Below are 19,485 nucleotides of genomic sequence, written 5' to 3'. Positions count from 1 at the left end.
AAGCCAATAGGAAATATGTTCCTCACCTTTATTCAAAAAGGTTTAGAAGGACTTGCAAGGATCTCCCAAAAGTGTTAAAAAGTTATCACGTTCTGGTGATATCCTTGTGGAAACATAGTCAGCATTCTGAGAAACTGCTCAGGGCAACATCAGTGGGTGGAATACCAGTCACAGTAACACCTCATAAAACACTCAATTTCTGTAGAGGAGTGATATCAGAATGAGATCTTCTTGATGCTCCTGATGAAGATATTCATTCAGAGCTTACAGATCAGGGAGTGACAAGTGTGAGGCACATCCTGATACGTAGGGATGGTTACCTGGTTGCAACCAGGATCATCATCCTTACTTTTGATACACCTAAGCCTCCAACATATGTAAAAGAAGGCTATCTCAACTGTCCTGTTAGATGGATGTACATTTATGGCAGAAATGTCAGAAATATGGGCAAACCCAAATTGCCTGTCCTGTTTACCACCTGCATCTGATTTTGTAGTAAAGAGCATGATAACAAATCTTGTTCAAATGTTGTGTCAACTGTCAAGGAGATCACCCAACTTACTCCCGTGCATGTCAGAAGTGGAAAGATGAAAATGAAATACAAAAAATTATAACAGAACCAAATATATCAGGATGCAAAAAAGGAAATTAGCCACTACTACACCTGTTCTGAGATCCTCTTGTGATGAGGAGGTGGCAGCAAAGAAAATGTCACTAGGATCTCATGTTAAGTTCTGAATGAAACTAAAATTAAGTTAATTAACGTTTCCTACAGACTTAGTATGGGCTTACATTTTGAATCACATATTGATATATTGGGCTTACTAAATTCTTGTAATTTACCAAAGTATTACTAAATTGAGGATATTTTTTCACTACTTTATGTTATAAGGTAAAATATTGTAAATTGCTTAAATTCTTAAACCTTGCTGCTTTTGTGTAAGTACAGTGGTATCTCACTAATCCGAACCTCTTTAGTCCGAACCCTCCAGTAATCTGAACTGCAGTTTGAAAGAAAAAAGTTATGTATTATTATTCTGTGTACTATTATTTTATAAAATAATTATTATTTTAACTATTATTAGTTATTTTATTATGATTACAGTACAGTATTTTTTTCATGCTGTGGATTGTATGGTTATACTGGAGAACACAGTAAGTATTGTATTGTCGGCATGAATCACCGCTGTCGTTAAAACTGTGGCCTTCTAGAATTTACCAAGATAACTACAGTGATGCACAAAAAGAGGAAATTCAAAACATGCATAATTTGGTTAAAAATATAAATCCAGATGTTGAAATTTCACAAACAGAAGTTGCGGAATGGATTATAGGTAGAACCGAAAGTGAATTCGAAATCAAATCAAATCAGATGTTGAAATTATAAATATGATGCTACAGAATGAATTAGAAGACGATGATGACGATAAAGAACTCGAAGAAAAAAAAAAGTAAAACATGAAGAGGCCAGTTGACAGTTTTAATGAGTGCAAGAATGGCTAAGCAGAATGGTATGCCATTCCACAATATTTTATTGCTAATAAAAATACTTTTTTGTGTATGCTAGTTGGTGAAACTTTTTTTGTGTGTGTGTGTTGTGTACACGAAAGTGATATTTTTTACATAAATTAAGTTATGTACTGAACTATGCAATTTTATTAAATCAGAATACTCAACAATACAGATATATACAAACTAAATTTTTTACTAAAATAAACTTGTGTACTGTATTATTTTTAAGTTTTATATTACGGTACAGTACAGTAGCTTTTTTTCTATCAGTTACTTCATTTATTTACAGAATTAAATTGATGTACCATTAGAATCTTATTATTTTTGTCTTAAACACTAGTTATTGCGGTCTCTCGGGGGGAAATTCGCTAATCCGAACTTTTCACTAATCCGAATGAGCGCGGTTTTTATTAGTTCGGATTAGTGAGATACCACTGTACTTACAAATTGCTGGTAGAAAAGATAATCCAGTTAATAAAAGTGGCCGGAATCTAAACACGTGCACCCTTTAGGTAAGCACGCAGTTCACCCCCCCCCCACACACACACACAAACTGGGAAGAGTACGCTAGAATTCCGTATGTGGCGCTAAGTACTGGGTGATGTAGGGTGACATGGAAAAAGGGGAGGAGGAAAACGATGACGTATAAGTAATTGGTAGCGTGTGATTTAAAATATCGTTGCAGCGCCTAAAACGCTCTCTTACTCTTATGCTCTTGGACTCGTGCTCTGGTGTGTTGGAACCAGGGTGACCACTCAGCAAAAATATTTCGTACTGACTTATTCAGGAAAAAGGTACTAGATCTCAAAAAAAAAAAAAGTACTAAATTTTTATTTGCTTTCGTTTCATTCACTCTATTTAGGACATTTTACGGTATTATTACCTTATTATCATAGATGAACTCAATGTAAAAACCGCTAAATTAACACATGTATAACAAATATGAAAAGAAAAAAAGTCAAAATTCGCCTCACTGTAGTTATCTATGAGTCCAAGAGCTGCAGTTGTCAATCATCATAATCATCATCATCAAATTCCTGCCATGTACCCTCAAGGGGGCGTACAGGATATGACAGTACTACATGAAAAAAATTACATCATTATTAACTTCCTATCTACAATTTTCCTCCAAATCAGTCTGTTACTTGTCAAGACTCCAATATTATCAGATCTTATATTTCTATCGTCTAAGGCACTTTGTACCATATCAATCCACCTACATCTTTGTCTTCCTCTGTGTCGTTTTGCTGCCAACCTGGCAGAGAACACTTGTTTTGCTAATCTTTCTTCACCCATTCTGTTTAAAATCATCATAATAGAAGTCTCAATTGTAACTCTAGCACTTCACATGTGTATTAATTTACCATATATAATTTTTAGTCTCATTTTAGTGTTTAAAATAACGTAACATTAGATTTTCAGTTATTTATTATGCTATTTACATATATACAGGGATTCCTACCCACATGAAAAACCCTGGAAGTATTTATTCAATATTTTTATCAGATTTTGCTAAATTAATTAACTCTTCAGAAACAGTAAAATCTGTGGCTGATGAATGTTTTAATTTTTCTTTTGTCAAAAGGAGTCCATTCATCAAAGTAGTTTTTTTTTTTATTTTGAGATTTCATTGTATGAATCTACAGCCAACGAATTTTTTATAAGATAGTTACATTTAGTGCGTCCGCACTGTATTTTCTTAGCAATTTCACTATCAGGAGCAATTGTTTTCAATGCAGTTGGAAGAGTATCCATAAGCCACAGAAGCAGATTGTGTTTAGCATCCAGGGCCGTTCCGTTAGTTTGCGACTCCTAAGTGCAAAATTTTTGTGACCCCCTTTCCATTAAAAATTAAAGGATCCCGAAGTACAATAACACGTTACGAATCATTTTATTATACTGCACATTAAGAGGAATGTATAATAAAATGATTCGTAACGTGTTTAAAAAAAAAAAAAAAAAAAAAAATAGTAAAAAAAAATTATTTTTATATAATAAGCAAACATACTCCTGTAATGTAACATGGAACACGACAAGAAAAGAAGAAGAGACTCTCAGAATAACTCGGCTGCGTGCAATGGAACGTAGGATTTGTAACACAAACAAAATGGAACATGTTAGAAACACGGAATTAAGAAAGAGATCAGGCATAAAAGATATGGTAACTGCAGTATATGAAAGCAGGATGAGATAGGTAGGTCACATCGCCAGACTCAGGAACAACAGAGGGACATATAGAATATTCAACTGGCAACAAGAATAAAGAGAAAACCAGGAAGACCACCTACAAGATGAGAAGATCCACTAGTGAAATCTATGGGGATAATATATTTTCTCATAATATATTACCATAGAAGAGTATAGCTCTTCATTACTCTTTAGCGAGAAGCTACACTAATGGAGATATTGGGAGCTAACCCGCTGGCAGAAGTCATTTCTAGTATACTAATAGCAAAGTAACGTATAACCACATTTTTTCTAAACTCAGGATTTGAGATAGATGTAACAAGTCCTTCCACTCAGTTAGATAGCATATTAAACATGTAAATAAAAGAAAAAAAAAATTTTTTTTCACCCATCCAAACCCTGCTTATGACAAGGTCAAACATGGACAAAGAGAATATAATAATTCCAGTAGAGCCACAACAAAAACTACAAAGTAAAATTTTTTAGTTATTCTACTAGTTTCTTGTGCACTATGGCATATTTCATCAGGAATAAAGATACTTTTAATCTGAAAACATACAATAGTGGAATCATTTTTTAAACATAAACTGACATTATATAATTGCAGGCGTAAACTTCTGTGGCTAATTGGTTCAAAAGACATATTTCGGTGATTACACCATATTTTTTATTATTCAGTTATACAATATACTGAAATAATAGTTCCTGACAAGTCTCGTAAATCGTAGGATTTACATCGTCAGGGGTAAATAGCATAACTTAAAGTTTAAACAAGAGAAATTAATAAAAACAAATCATAACCGTCTGGCTATTCATAAACTCAAATAACAGAATGCAGATATACAACGTTATTGACGTTGAACAATACTGGAAGATGTCACGTGTTCTTGTTCTTGTTCATACAGTCCCAGCTCAGACTGAGGTAGATTTTTTATTAGAGCTGCCCACACTTGATAGAGAATTAAACCCAATATGCTGAAAAACCCAAAGAAATATAAATCAAGGTTTAATTCTCCATCAAGTGTGGTCAGCTCTAATAAAAAATTTACCTCAATCTGGGCTCGGACTGTATGAACGAGAACAAGAATACATGACAAACCTAATATGCTGAAAAACCCAACCCAATGCAATAAAAATCAAGGTTTAATTCTCCATCAGGGTGAGAAGAAATGTTTTCTCATATTCCTTGTCTGCACATCGGTGGTTGTGCTGCATATTGTGAAATATCGATTATAACCAAATATGCATTGGGGTGTGTTTGATTCAAGTTATTTTAAAAACTGATAATTAATGAGCCATAAGTCACATGAAAATGATTGCAAATATAAGGTAGAAAAAGGACAGGTATGAAAAGAAACATTTTCATTAGAGGAAAACGAATGGCTAATAATTTGCAATTGTGGTATTATACAGGGTGTTCGGGATAAATTTGACATATTTATAATTAATTATATTTTTCCGTAAGTTACATGTATTAACACACACTTCTCTTCATTTAAAAGTTTGGACCCTTCTTCATTCATATACAAGATGTCAGAAAGGATGGATAGCTGGAACCCACCTGAATCATGGAAGAGAATAACTTGTATCATGATGATTCGTGCCCGCCATCAAAATAAGGATATTACGACTGCTGCCCAATGCTCCCTGAATACAGTAAAAACAATCAGGCATGAACTAGAGACTTGCAATGGTGACTACGAGGATGTAGCAAGAAGAAAGATCCCTAGCAGACGATCTGATTGCGTTCGTACAGCAGAATTCCTCGCAAATCTGCAGGAACAGGTGTTGAAGAACCCTGGCATTGGAATTCGGGCTTTGTTCGTGGAGTTGCTAACTGTAGTCAAGCCCTGGATAACAAGGGTAGCCAATGGTAGGCCGTATGTATGGCAGCAGGATTCGGCCCCTTGCCACACCTCTGGGAAAAGTCAAAAATGGTTGTCTGAAAATTTCTACGACTTCACCAGTCCAAATGTTTGGCCTCCAAACTCCCCAGACCTTAACCCCATGGATTATTTTGTATGGGGCGCAGTTGAAAAAGACACCAATCGCACTTCCAGTAATACAAAAGCCCAGTTAATGGATAAAATTAAAACAGTTTTTGCGGCCCTTCCCAGGGAGACTGTAGCATCAGCTTGTTCGAGGTTTCGAAGCAGAATTGAAGCTGTGATCGATGCTAATGGTGGTTATTTTGAGTAAATCTTGTTGATAGTATTGTAATTAACTCTGCCTGTAATGTTTTTTTGTCAATTCATTAAATTTAATAGATACAAAGAAGATTTTCTTTTTCCTTACGAAACTGTCAAATTTATCCCGAACACCCTGTATATGTGTGTTTCTATTAAGATGCTGGGATGGAACAAATTACTTGTGATTGTATAACCTCTAGAGATTATATTCTCTAGAGATGCATATTCACAATTTATGATGGACGTAATTATAAAAAAACTTATGTGAGGGGAAAGATTTTGTGATATATAATTAACTAACCAATAATAATCAGTGACTGTACATTGCTAACTGAGTAAATATCTACAGGTAGGGACTTATATAATGAACTAATAATATTGATCAGATGATTCATCTAGGCAAGGCAGGAACATGTATGGATTGATGGAGCCACAAATTATCTTGCACAATTTGGTGTGCTTGTTACGTGCATTTATTTCAGTTATTTATATTTTTCACAATCGGATACAATTAGATGGAGGGGGGTCGCTTAAGGATCAAATAACTGGGAGGAGACCTCCACATAACCTTTAAGGAATGCAGAGAACAGACTGAGCTTCTGACCTAATGTCATCCTCATTTTCATGTGGTGCACTCTGTTAGAAAGTATTCACTGGATACTGAAAGAACTACGATGGGCTGGCAACTTGGCCAAACAAACTATGCTCTTAAACCACAAAAACACAAGATGGTACAACATCGTGAGATTTCATGTTGGTCGGTATGTCACCAACCAGCATGAACCCCCCCAACCCCCTGCTGTTTGCCAGAGAACAGTGAAAAGTCAGCTATTGGAATAAACTTCAACTAAACATCTAGTAGAACAAGATAATCTCAACATCAAAAGAATTGAAGATAGATACTTGCAGAACTGGAAGAGTAACAAGCAGACAAAACTGACATTACTGAGTATAACATGTCATATCTGAGCAATATGTAATCAAGGAAAGGAAATAGTAGCAATAACATTCAACACCAAATATGAAAAACTTCTAGAATGGAAGGCAGTTTCAAGGAGAGTTTTGTGGGCAGACTTCAAAATTGGAAACTGGATAATAAAACTTATTTGTGCCCATGGTTCCAAAGAGAGCTCCTAAGAGAAAAGTGGAGAAATTTTTCGAATCATTAGAGCAGCCAATTGACAAAGAAAATGGAAAAAGTTGTCCTTGTTGGAGATCTAAACAGCAGAGCAGGACATGAATTCAACCAGGCATATAGCAATAATTAGAAAATAGGACAAAGCTAATAATAATGGTAAGTATCTGCTGGATTTCTGCTCAGGATGTGGACCAAGTCATTATTAACACCATGTTCCAATATAAAGAAGACAAGTTCATGTCGAGAGAAGATGCAAGGAAAATAATAATAATAAAAAAAGCTTCATAGACTACGTTATTGTTTAGATATCTTACAGAGGATTTGAAATTGGAAGTGACCATTACTTAGTGCTGAGTAAGATTAAAATGAATACCACATTGAAAAGAACAGTATGTAAGAAAGTTTTAAAGTCGAGCAGCTTTTACAGGAAAAGTTGAGATTCAACTATACAAATATTACTGAAGAAAAATTAAAACAGTCTGAAAAAAAGAACCGAACCTTGCAATCTCAGTGGCAAAACTGAAGTAAACTTTGATTCAGCTAAGGGGATATGTGGTGAAGTTGTAAGGATAGAAAAATAATAACACTATAGTGGACATAAGTTTACTGAATGTTTTTAGTAAATAAGTTAGTGATGCTTAAAACGAATACAGAGAATAATACAAGAGAGCTAAGCTATGTGTGAAAGTAGCTAAACAAAATTCATGGGTAGACTTCAGTAAGAATATAGAAAATATCAGGAAGGAAAAAAATTGAAAGAGTTTGAAAACAAGAACCCAGACCTTGGAGATACAGTGGCAAACCCTACAGAAAATTTTGACTGATTTAGCCAGAGAGGCAGGAGAGAGGTCATCTGCAAGGATAGAAAAATTAGAACTCCATGGTACACTCTGAAATTTAAAGAGGCAGTCAAAGAAAAGAAAGCATATACAAAGTTCCTGGCAAGAAACTCAGATTGTGTTCTTAGGGAATATACTAAAAATACTCTGGAGGCAAATGGAGGAAAGAGTGCTGTAATAGGAATTAGAGATGATAAAGGGGACATGAAAACTGAAGATAAAGATATTCTTGATGTGTAGAGTAATTACTTTGAAAGATTGCTATATGAAATAAGCAGTAACAGCATGGTGGTAGAAAACATTCAAAACAAATGCCACCTGGGACACACACACACACACACACACACACACACACACACACACACACACACACACACACACACACACACATATATATATCTGTACTTAAAAGTAGAAAAAGCTATCACAAACCTAAAATGTGGAAAGGCAGACGGAGTAGATAATATTCAACCAGAAATGCTAAAATATTGAGGTATACAAAAAAAGTTTTACATGGGCTGCATTGCATAATTCAGAAGACCTGGTCAGTGTGTCAAATTTCAGCTGATTGGAGTAAGGTGCTCGTTGCCCCCCCCCCCCTTTTTTTTTTTTTATAAATGGGTACTATGAGTTTTAACTGTTTCTTGAGAAAACGGTTAAGAAAAACTTGCAGAAGAACAAGCTGGGTTCAGGCCAAACAGAGGTTGTCAGGATCAGATTTTCACTTTAAGACAGACAGTTGAGAAACCATGGCAATATAACAAAGATCTGTATTTAAGTTTTGCAGGTCTGGAAAAGGCACATGACAAGGTGCCAAGAGAAAAGTTGTAGGGGACTAAATGCTTTAGTTATATGGTATCAACGGGATATTATATCAAGCAATACGTAGTTTCCATTTGAGTAGTAAATTAGCAGTTAGAATTGAAGGGAGCATAGGAAGATAGCTTGAAGTTAAGTCAGGTGTGAAAGAAGGGTGCACATTATCCTATGTTATTCATAATCTATATGGATCACATTATGAAAGATGGTATAAAATCTAATATCGAAACTGATGAGGTTAATCTTGGCTCTTTACATTATACAGATGATGTTATACTTCTGAATAAATCCAGTACAAGTCTTCAGAATTCCCTGACAAACTGAACTGCTGTATAATAAATTTAGTTTAATCCTTTATCCAAGTGTGAGCAAACAGAGTTTGCGCCTGAAAGTATCTTCAGGACTGGGGTAAGGTGGTACAACACCCAGGGCACTCCTTGCAAAGGTGGAGCAAACTACCAACACTCCTATCTCAGTATCTCCCATAATGCAAAACACATCTCCTTGCAGATATGTCTAATGTTATGCATTAAGGGAAGGGCCACAACCCAGACTAGTTTCAACCTTTATTGAGGTCTCTTCAGTGGGAGCCAGGCCCAAGTGGAGATACCAGGCAGAAGCATCAGCAGGTCAACTCTGCCTATAGGAGTTGCCAAATGGTGTGCCACCCTTTTTTAATAAATTACTCTGGATTTAGAGAAAGATGTTGAAAGTTTATTTTTCACTTGGTTAGAGTATAATAAATTTAGTTTAATCCTTTATCCAAGTGTGAGCAAACAGAGTTTGCGCCTGAAAGTATCTTCAGGACTGGGGTAAGGTGGTACAACACCCTGCTGTAATAAATTTGGTATGGAAATCAGTATTAAAAAGACAAAGACAATGAAGATAGTGGAAACATTGAAAACATCAACTGCATCCTGAATGGAGAACCTATAGAACAAGTAAAGCATTTCAGCTATTTGGTGAAGATGGAAAATTAAATTTGGAAATAGACAGCAGAATTAGCAATGCTGGAATGGCAGAAAGTCAACTAAATAAAGTTATATTGAATAAGAGAGAGAGAAATTAGTCAAAACATTAAACTACAAGACAGTGTTCAAACCAATTTTAATTTATGGATCTGAGAGCTAGGTTAGATATATAAAACTCAAAGACTGGATACCACAGATATGAGAATCCCGAGAAAGATTAGGGGACTAAGCAGATCAAAGACTGGAGACCACAGATATGAGAGTCCTGAGAAAGATTAGGGGACTAAACAGATCAAAGACTGGAGACCACAGATATGAGGGTACTGAGAAAGATTAGGAGACTAAACAGATGGCATCAATGGCAGTATCATATCAAAAATGAGGATATTAGGAAAGAACTTGACATTGTTAGCAGTGCTAATCTGGAGGAAGAAAAAGATGTAGGTGGAATGATTGATAGTAAAGTGTCTTACAAGACAGAAATATAAGATCTGATAGTACTGGAATGTTGACAGATAACAGCTAATCTGGAGGAAAAGTGATGATGATAGGAAGTTAGTAATGATGTAATGTTTTATATGTAGTACTATCATAAGATCCCGTATACATCCCCATGAGAGTATTTGTGAGGAATTTGATGATATCAGGAAGGTGGCAAAATGTTCTGTAGGCTATTGAAGAAACTTAGAAACAGAGGAGACAGTACTGTAAAAGGAATAAAAGATTATATAGGAGCCACGAAACTGAAGATAAGGACATCCTAGATGTCTGGAGTAATTACTTTGTAAGACTGTTAAAGAAAACAAGCAATTACAGAAAAGTATTAACTTTTCAAGAGGAATGTAATAGGAGTACATATCAATACTTGAGGTAGAAAAAGCCACCAAAAATTTGAAATGTGGAAAGACAGCTGGAATAGATGTCTGACCACAGATGCTTAAATACCAGGACATAAAAATTTGCAGTGGTTACACTGCATAATTCAGATAGCCTGGTTAAAGAGTGAATTCCAGATGAATTGGGTAGAGCTTTGAAAGTTCCCATCTATATACAACAGGGAACTGAATGTGAACATTACAGAGAAATGTCTCTAATAAACATTCCAGATAAGATTTATGCAAGCATACTTGAAGATGTTGAGAAAAACTGTAGAAGAGAAACTTGGAAAAGAACATGCAAGGTTCAGGCTAAATAGAGGTTGTCATGATCAGATTTTCACTTTGTGACAAATAGTAGAGAAATCATGGGAATATGACAAGAATCTCTACTTACGTTTTGTAGATCTGGAAAAGGCATATGCCAAGGTGCCAAGAGAAAAGTTTTTCAAAATACTTCAATTATATGGGGTAAATGGAACAATACATTTAAGTTGAAAGTCTGCAATTAGAATTGAAGGAAATACAGGAAAATGGTTTGATGTAAAATCATGGGTAAGACAAGGATGCACATTATCTCCACACTCATTCATCACCTATATTGATTACATTATGAATGAAAGTGACATTGAACTTAATATTAAAATTAGAGATATCAAACTTTGCTCTTTTTATTATGCAGATGAAAATGTACTTCTAAATTTATCCAGAAGTCTCCAGGCTTCATTAACTAAACTGCTTAATAGCTGTAACAAACTTCACAAGAAAATCAGTAATAAAAGACCAAAACTATAAAAATAGGAAGGAACGTAGAAAACTTCAGCTACACTCTCAATGGAGAACCTACAGAATAATATATTTCAGCCATTTAGGGAAAGTTTCTGTGAAGATGGAAAATTAAATTTGGAAATAGAAAACAGAATAAGCAAAGCTGGTATGGTGGAAAGCCAGTTGAATAAATTTGGAATAAGAGAGAAATTAGCCCAAAACACCAAACTAGCAGTATACAAGATGACATTAAAACCAGTTTAAGTTATAGATCTGAGAGTTGGGTTAGAAATAAAGCACTTGATCAAAGATTAGAGGTCACAGATATGAGAGTTCTGAGAAAAATTAAGAGCCTTAACATCAATGGCAGAAACATATTAAAAATGAAGATATTAGAAAGTAATCTGACATTGTTAGTACTGAAAAATGTGTGAACAGGCTAATCTAATATAAGGTTGTATAACTTAAATAGAATGAGGAAAGGTAAGCAAAACAGATGTTTGATGCTAAGTTGGTAGAAAAGAGACCCAGAGGAAGTTCAAGAGCTAGGTGAACTGATTCTGTCAGAAGTGCCCTAGAAGCAAGAGATGTTAGATATGACAATGTTTGAGTATCTACAAAGAGACTAATTGGCAGGAAAACTGTTGATAGGAGATTAAAATAATGTAAACCTAATCACTCAGTGCTGTCAAAGTAACCTGAGCACCCCCTTGAGGATGCGTATCAGGATATTATCATTATTATTTAGTGACTCATTGAGGGAGGGCACGTACTCTACAACTCTCCATCTCCACAACTACAATGAACCACATTGAATGATGGCAATTAGATACGTTACTCTGAAATGTTCTTTATTAGATGAGGAACAGTTTGCTAAATATAAAAGGCAATTGTGATCAAAATTATCCACTGTTCATGAATTCTACCTTCAAGTTTTTGTTTTTTTTGCTTGTCAGTGGCTCTTTATCATGTAAATCTTTTATTCCTGAACTTGTTAGTATTTTGTTGGAGATCACTAGATACATTTGTCTTCTTATGATACATTGATGGATTCCTTTTTATTCAGGAATATATCTGATTCATTGGATTTTTACTCACTACATTTATTCTTTCTAAAGACTGGAACAAACATGTCCTTATACAATAACCCCCCGCCCCCAATGGACACCACACTGAAAACATACAAAAACAACTAGTTGCATGTCTTCAGGTGTTACTGTTATCATGTATTTCTTCAACTAAAAATTTAAAAGAGGATGTTAGAATAACATATATAGTTAGTAATGTGTTACAATAAAAGGTTGTTTTTCTTGCATGTATGCATTATGGTGTCTGTGGGAGAATAAGTGTTTTTCATTATGTAGGATCATTTTCATTCCAGTTCTAATCACAGTAATTGTTACTAAATACAGTACATAGACTGTGAATGTCTCTATACCATGTTCAGTGATACAGAGACATTCACAGTCTATGTACTGTATTTAGTAACAATTACTGTGATTAGAACTGGAATGAAAATGATCCTACATAATGAAAAACACTTATTCTCCCACAGACACCATAATGCATACATGCAAGAAAAACAACCTTTTATTGCAACACATTACTAACTATATATGTTATTCTAACATCCCCTTTTAAATTTTTAGTTGAAGAAATACATGATAACAGTAACACCTGTTAGGCAGTTATTGCATGCAGAAACCAAATGAGCATGGTGTGAATGTGCTGAATAAGACTGGTGTGAATAAGACTTATAAAATATTCTGTGGATGTGAAATCTTTGTTCATCAGATGGAATTTGAGAGAAATCTGCATTAAACAATATATCAGAGATTTAGGGAAAAAGGGCTCATAAATCATGTGTAGTTTTTCACACTATTGATGAAAAACAGGTGATTTGGGAACTGACCTGAATATTGAATTTAACAGCTATATCTACAAGTTTAAAAACGTCACTGAAATGACATGGTGTTCAACACTAATAAAAATTAAAACGGTTTTCTTACACTAACTTCATGCTACCAATTGTCAGTACAGCTGGCAAACTCTCTTATCCCCCTCACTGGACTTACCACATCCTATATAAAACTATATAAAAAAACTACCCATTTAAAACCTTGAATTTAACTTTAAATAATACAGATATATTGCCCAGCTACATAAAGGATCTACAATAAATGAAACTAGGTTATGACAGATATTATGTGGCATAGGTTCTAGATCAACAATAAAAGAACATGTATGTCATCTCAACATCATGGGTATTATCACATAAATAACAATTCTATCATTAGTTTATATTAATATGCTTTCTTAACTTCAAAAAATATGCCATAATACGTAACAAGCGAAACTAATAATTAAAAACAATTTTTATTTTGCAATTTTCACTGTGGTTAAAACAGAATTACTGCTATGAATAATACAAACCACAGGAGCTTGATAAAAATAATTTCTTTCCAAGTGTAATATACTACCCAGCAGAAAAAAAAAAACTTACTGCAAGATGAATAAACTCAACCAAAGTATCATATTCTTTTCATTTTCTAAGTATAAATATTATTCCACTTACATTCTAAATCAATCTGGGACTCTTGTAAAAAATTGAAGTTACCCTGTACAGGAAGGACTTCTTGAAGAGGACGTGTATGAGTACTATACTGTAAGGCAGCACCTGATGCATTACTCGATGGAAAATAGGCATGATCTAGCGGTGTTCTGTCTCCACCTGCAGACTGCATCATAAGCACTTCCTCTTCCTGCTAATCAACAGATTCATTTATGGCATGTGATTGTTTATGAATATTCAATATTATTCAGTTGATTTAAACAACAAAAAACAACTGAAAAAATCATATAAACTGCCAAATTAATCAACCATGCAAAATTACCAGGGAAAACATAACACAAATACACTTCAATTTACTATACATATAATAGGACAAGATAAAACAACAATAACACATGCAACATAAAATGCAAAATTTAAACTAGTAAATATCAATGAACTCAAAGGTTGTACCCTATGGTTACAACCTTTCATGGATGGATTCGCATAAATTGCAATTCTGTGATCTTGTGCTGATGATGCTCATAAAAATAAGGCAAAAATGCTATATTAATAAATTTTTGTACACGAGTTTCCCTCCATTTTTCCTTAAATTATTGTAGTAGAGTAATACATTTATACAGCAACAGGCCCAGCAAGATGGCAGTAAATTTACTGAAGTTAAAAAGAAACAAAGGAATCAGACCTGGTGGATATAAATGGTAACGACCTCAACTGGAAAGGAAACTGAAAAATAGAACAGAATACTGAACATACTGACACGTGTTCTTAAATTATTTTCTTTAAATTATTGTTTTTTTACAAGAGTTTCCCTCCATTTTTCCTTAAATTATTGTAGTAGAGTAATACATTTATACAGCAACAGGCCCAGCAAGCTGGCAGTGAATTTATTGAAGTTAAAACGAAACAAAGGAATCAAGCCCTCATGGATATAAATGGTAAATGACCTGAACTGAAAAGGAAACTGAGAACAGAACACTGAATGTACTGACACTTATGGGTAAAGAAGAGTCAGTGGATGTTACGATGGAGAAGAAATTAGATGTTTTGAATGTCAGAGCAACAAAATGGAAAAAAAAAAAAACAAGAAAAGATGAATTTCAGAGACAACTGTATTTTGCTTTGGAAAAGAGCAATGACCAATCAAAAAATAGTGCCAGTTTTATTATTAGTAAAGAAGTAAACGACAGACTTACGAAGTGTGATGGAATTTGTGATAAAATAATGAGTCTTGTATTTGAATGTAATGTAAAAAGAATTTCACTTATCCAGGTATATGCACCACAACAAGGTTTAGATATAGAGGAAAAGACATTATTTGAGGAATAGTTGGAAGGTATTATTTGCAACAAGAGTGTAATTAATCTTAGGATATCTTAATGCACAGGTTGGAGATTAAAGAATAAAGAAAAAATTTTGGGCTCCCTGTTTGGTTTTGGTCAAAGAAATGAGGAAGGACAGAGATTTTATTAGATTTTTGCATAAGAAATGATTTGAAAGTTGGAAATTGCTGGTTTCACAAGGTGTAGTTTGGATGGTTAGCAAAAATCTGAAATAGATAACTTCGTTCCTGATAAAGAATGGAGCAAGGTAGTCATGGACATCAACGGTTTCATTCCTGTTGTTTTATATGCAGATAGGTTTCTTATAGCCACCTTTAAGTGTGTGGGGAGCAGAAAATAAATGTAGCAATTAAAACGAGATAGAAAGATGAAACTATGGAGACAGAAAATGGCTCAACAACAAAATATCAAGAAGTTTTGGCTTAGCGTAAGGTGGAATGTCACGGACCACAAACATAGAAAGAAATAACTGACACTGCCACCTTACTAACATCGGGTTAAAACCTACTGAAAAGAAGGATTATGAAGAAAAGCTGAATCAAAAACTAGACAAACATATTTGAAGAAGACATAAATAAAAGAAACCTTAAAACTACTAAAAAAGAGACGAATATGAAACAAGACAAAATCTTAACTTCTAAAATAGAATATGCAGAACTATGCAAAACAATAAGGAAAAACTAGAAATGAAATAAGATCTTACAACACTACAAAAATAAAAGAAACAATTGAAAACAAAAATATGAAAATCAGTTGGTAAAAGTCAAATAAATGCAATAAAAGATAAGAATGGAACTACAATAAGGAACCAAGAACAAATCCTAGGCAGACTATATGAAGAACTATAGTGATCCTTCAACAACCAAGAACAATTCCTCCATTCACTTCAGATGGAATAAAACAAGCATTAAAACAAATGAAAAATGTCCCAGTGAAGACCTAACTCACATAGAATTAATTAAATGGGGAGGAAACAACATAATTCAACATGTACTAAATCGACGCCTGGAAGGAAAGGTACCACAAAACTGGAAAAATGTTACTCTGATACTGTTATTTAAAAAAAGGAGACAACGAAGAAGTAAAGAACTATAGACCAATTAGTATCCTATCTAATCTGTACAAAATTTTCACAAAAGTAACAAACAGGTTAACCCCTTCTTCTAGATTCAAATCAACCAGTAGAACAAGCAGGATTCCATAAAGGCTTTAACACAACTGATCATATTCATGCAGTAAAACAAATAATAGAAAAAGCAGAAGAATACTAATTGACTCTCTGTTTAGCCTTTATTGATTATGAAAACGCATTCCATCAAAACTAATGCAATAATCAAAGAACTCCAGAATCAGGGAGTTCCTGGGGAATATATGGACCTCCACCAGGAAATGTACCACACTGCAACAGCAACAATCCAACTTTACACGAGTAGTAATAAAATATCAATTGAAAAAGGTGTCCAACAAGAAGACTTATCGCCCAAAATCTTTATAGCAGTCCTTCAAGAAATATTTAATAATATAATCTGAACAAACCTTGTTTTCAAAATTAATAACAGAAACTGCAGTGCTTAAGGGTCAAAGCTGTATAACTGAGAGGAGACCTCCACATAACCTTTAAAGGAATGCAGAGAACCGACCAGGGCTTCTGACCTAATGTCCAATCCTCACCTTCTCGTGGTGCACCCTGTTGGGTATCTACTTTGATACTGAACGAACGAGGATGGGCTGGCAATTTGGGATTTAGCCGCCCAAATTGTATTCTTATTGGTTAAACCAAAATAAAAAATTATGGTACAACATGACAAAATTTCATGCCGGCTGGGGCGTAGCCTGGTTAAACAAGGCCCCCTTGTTTTCGCCAGGGAACCAGGGCAAACAGCAAAAAGTCAGCTATTGGAACAAATCTGAAAACAAACCCCAACTCAACATCACCAGAGTTAAAGATCGGTACTATCAATGTAAGAATCCTGAATGGCAAAGAAATGGAGCTAGCTGAAGAATTAGATAAGTACCAGATCGACATAATAGGGGTGACTGAAACAAAAAAGACCAAAACTGGTGAGATCTTTCTGAGCAATAAATACAAAATGTTATATTCAGGTAATGACAATCAAGGAAAAGAAGGAGTAGCCATACTATTCATCACAATGTGGGCAAATATGAGAATGGGGAACTGGACAATGATACTTATTTGTGCCTATGATCCCACAGAAGGTTCAACTAAGGTAGAAGTGGAGGAATTCTTTGCCGCTTTAGAAAAAACAACTGACATAATGAAAAAGGAAAAGTTGGTCCTTGTTGGGGATCTAAATAGCAGAGAAGGAAATGATTGTGAGATATACAAAAATATTTTGGGAAAATTTGGTGAAAAGAGCAAAGCTAATAATAATGGCAAATATCTGTTGGATTTCTGCTCAAGACATGGACTGGTTATTACTAACACCATGTTCCAACATAAAAATGTGCACAAATTCACATGGAGAGAAGAGGCTAGAAATAAGAAAAGTCTCATTGACTATGTTATTGTTGATAGTGATGTTTTCTCCCTGGTGCAGGACACCAGAGCGTACAGAGGATTTGAAATTGGAAGTGATCACTATTTAGTCTTGAGCAGGATAAAATTGAATTTCATATTGAAAAGAATAACATGTAAGAAAGTTTTAAAGCAAATAAAAGTTGAGCAGCTCTCGGATGCGAACTGTAGAACTAAAATACAGAAAGATTATTGAAAAGAAAATGAAAGAGTTTGAGAACAGGAACCAAACCTTGGAGATTCAGTGGCAAACTCTGAAGAAAACATTGATTGATTCTGCCAAAGAGGCATGTGGTGAGGTTGTGTGCAAGGATAAAAAAAATCAGAACTCCGTGGTGGACACAGGAAGTTAAAGAGGCAGTGAAGGAAAAGAAGAAAGCATATCAAAAGTTCCTGGCAAATAAGTCAGCTTTTACTCTTACAGGATACAGAGAAAAATGTAAGAAGGCTAAACAGTGTGTAAAACTAGCTAAACAAAAGTCAATGGAGAACTTTGGCAAGAATATAGAAAATAAATATCAAGAAGGTGGCAAAATATTCTGGAGGTTGTTGAAGAAGCTTAGGAATGGAGGAAAGAGTGCTGTAAAAGTAGTTAGAGATGATTAAGGTGACATGAAAACAGGAGAAAAAGATATCCTTGAAGTATGGAGTAATTACTTTGAAAAACTGCTAAATGAAACAAGCAGTGATAAAAAACACTGACCAGGCATGCAGTCAGGAATACATATCCATACTTGAAGCAGAAAAAGCCATCAATGGCTTGAAATGTGGAAAGGCAGCAGGAGTAGATGATATTCGACCAGAAATGCTGAAGTATGGTGGTATAAAAATCTTACAGTGGCTGCACTGCATAGTTCAGAAAGCCTGGACAGAGGGACGAATTCCCGATGATTGGAGTAGAGCTCTCATAGTACCCATATATAAAAAGGGAAATAAAACTGAATGTGAGAATTACAGAGGTATTTCAATACTGAGTGTTCCTGGCAAGATCTATGCTAGTATACTTGAGAAACGGTTGAGAAGAATTGTGGAAGAAAAGCTTGGTGAAGAACAAGCTGGATTCAGGCCAAATAGAGGCTGTCAGGATCAGATCTTCACTTTACGACAAATAGTCGAGAAAGCATGGGAATATAACAAAGATCAGTATTTAAGTTTTGTCGATTTGGAAAAGGCACATGACAAGGTGCCAAGAGAGAAGCTATTCAATACGCTGCAGTTATATGGTGTCAATGGGGCATTATATCAAGCAATACTTAGTCTTTATTTGAGTTGTAAGTCAGCAGTTAGAATTGAAGGAAGTACAGGAAGATGGTTTAATGTTAAATCTGGTGTGAGACAAGGATGTACATTATCCCCTCTGTTATTCATTATCTATATGGATCACATTATGAAGGAAAGTGGTATTAAACATGATATCAAAATTGGAGATGTTAATGTCAGCTCTTTGCTTTATGCAGATGATGTCATACTTCTAAATAAATCAGCTACAAGTCTGCAAGATTCTCTGACTAAATTGAATAGCTGTTGTAATAGATATGGTATGAAGGTCAGCAATAAAAAGACAAAGATAATGAAAATAGGCAGAATCATTGAAAATGTCAACTGTGTTGTGAATGGAGAACCTGTGGAACAAGTAAAACATTTTAGCTACTTAGGCACGATTTTTACTGAAGATGGTAAATTAAATATAGAAATAGACAACAGAATCAGCAAAGCTGGTATGGTGGGAAGTCAAC

At 34.7% G+C, this 19,485-nt stretch overlaps 1 protein-coding gene across 4 annotated transcripts in view; it reads right to left on the bottom strand.

The window, feature by feature from the left end:
- Positions 1 to 19,485, bottom strand: part of LOC150106169 (caprin-1-like) — a 261,133-nt gene that overhangs the window by 92,118 nt on the left and 149,530 nt on the right. For 2 of the 4 annotated variants that reach the window (XM_090394515.1, XM_090394517.1), the window contains exon 7: positions 13,874 to 14,063. In XM_090394515.1, the coding sequence (XP_090250641.1) occupies positions 13,874 to 14,063 (190 nt within the window). The remainder of the gene's footprint in view (positions 1 to 13,873; positions 14,064 to 19,485) is intronic. The other 2 variants (XM_090394518.1, XM_090394516.1) reach the window with 2 other exon arrangements.

The sequence above is a fragment of the Typopeltis vanoorti genome, chromosome 6 (genome assembly GCF_054136105.1).
Source record: "Typopeltis vanoorti isolate ZY-2024b chromosome 6, IOZ_Tvanoo_1.0, whole genome shotgun sequence".
Classification (NCBI taxonomy): Eukaryota; Metazoa; Arthropoda; class Arachnida; order Uropygi; family Thelyphonidae; genus Typopeltis; species Typopeltis vanoorti.
This window is presented reverse-complemented; position numbering and strand designations above follow the sequence as displayed.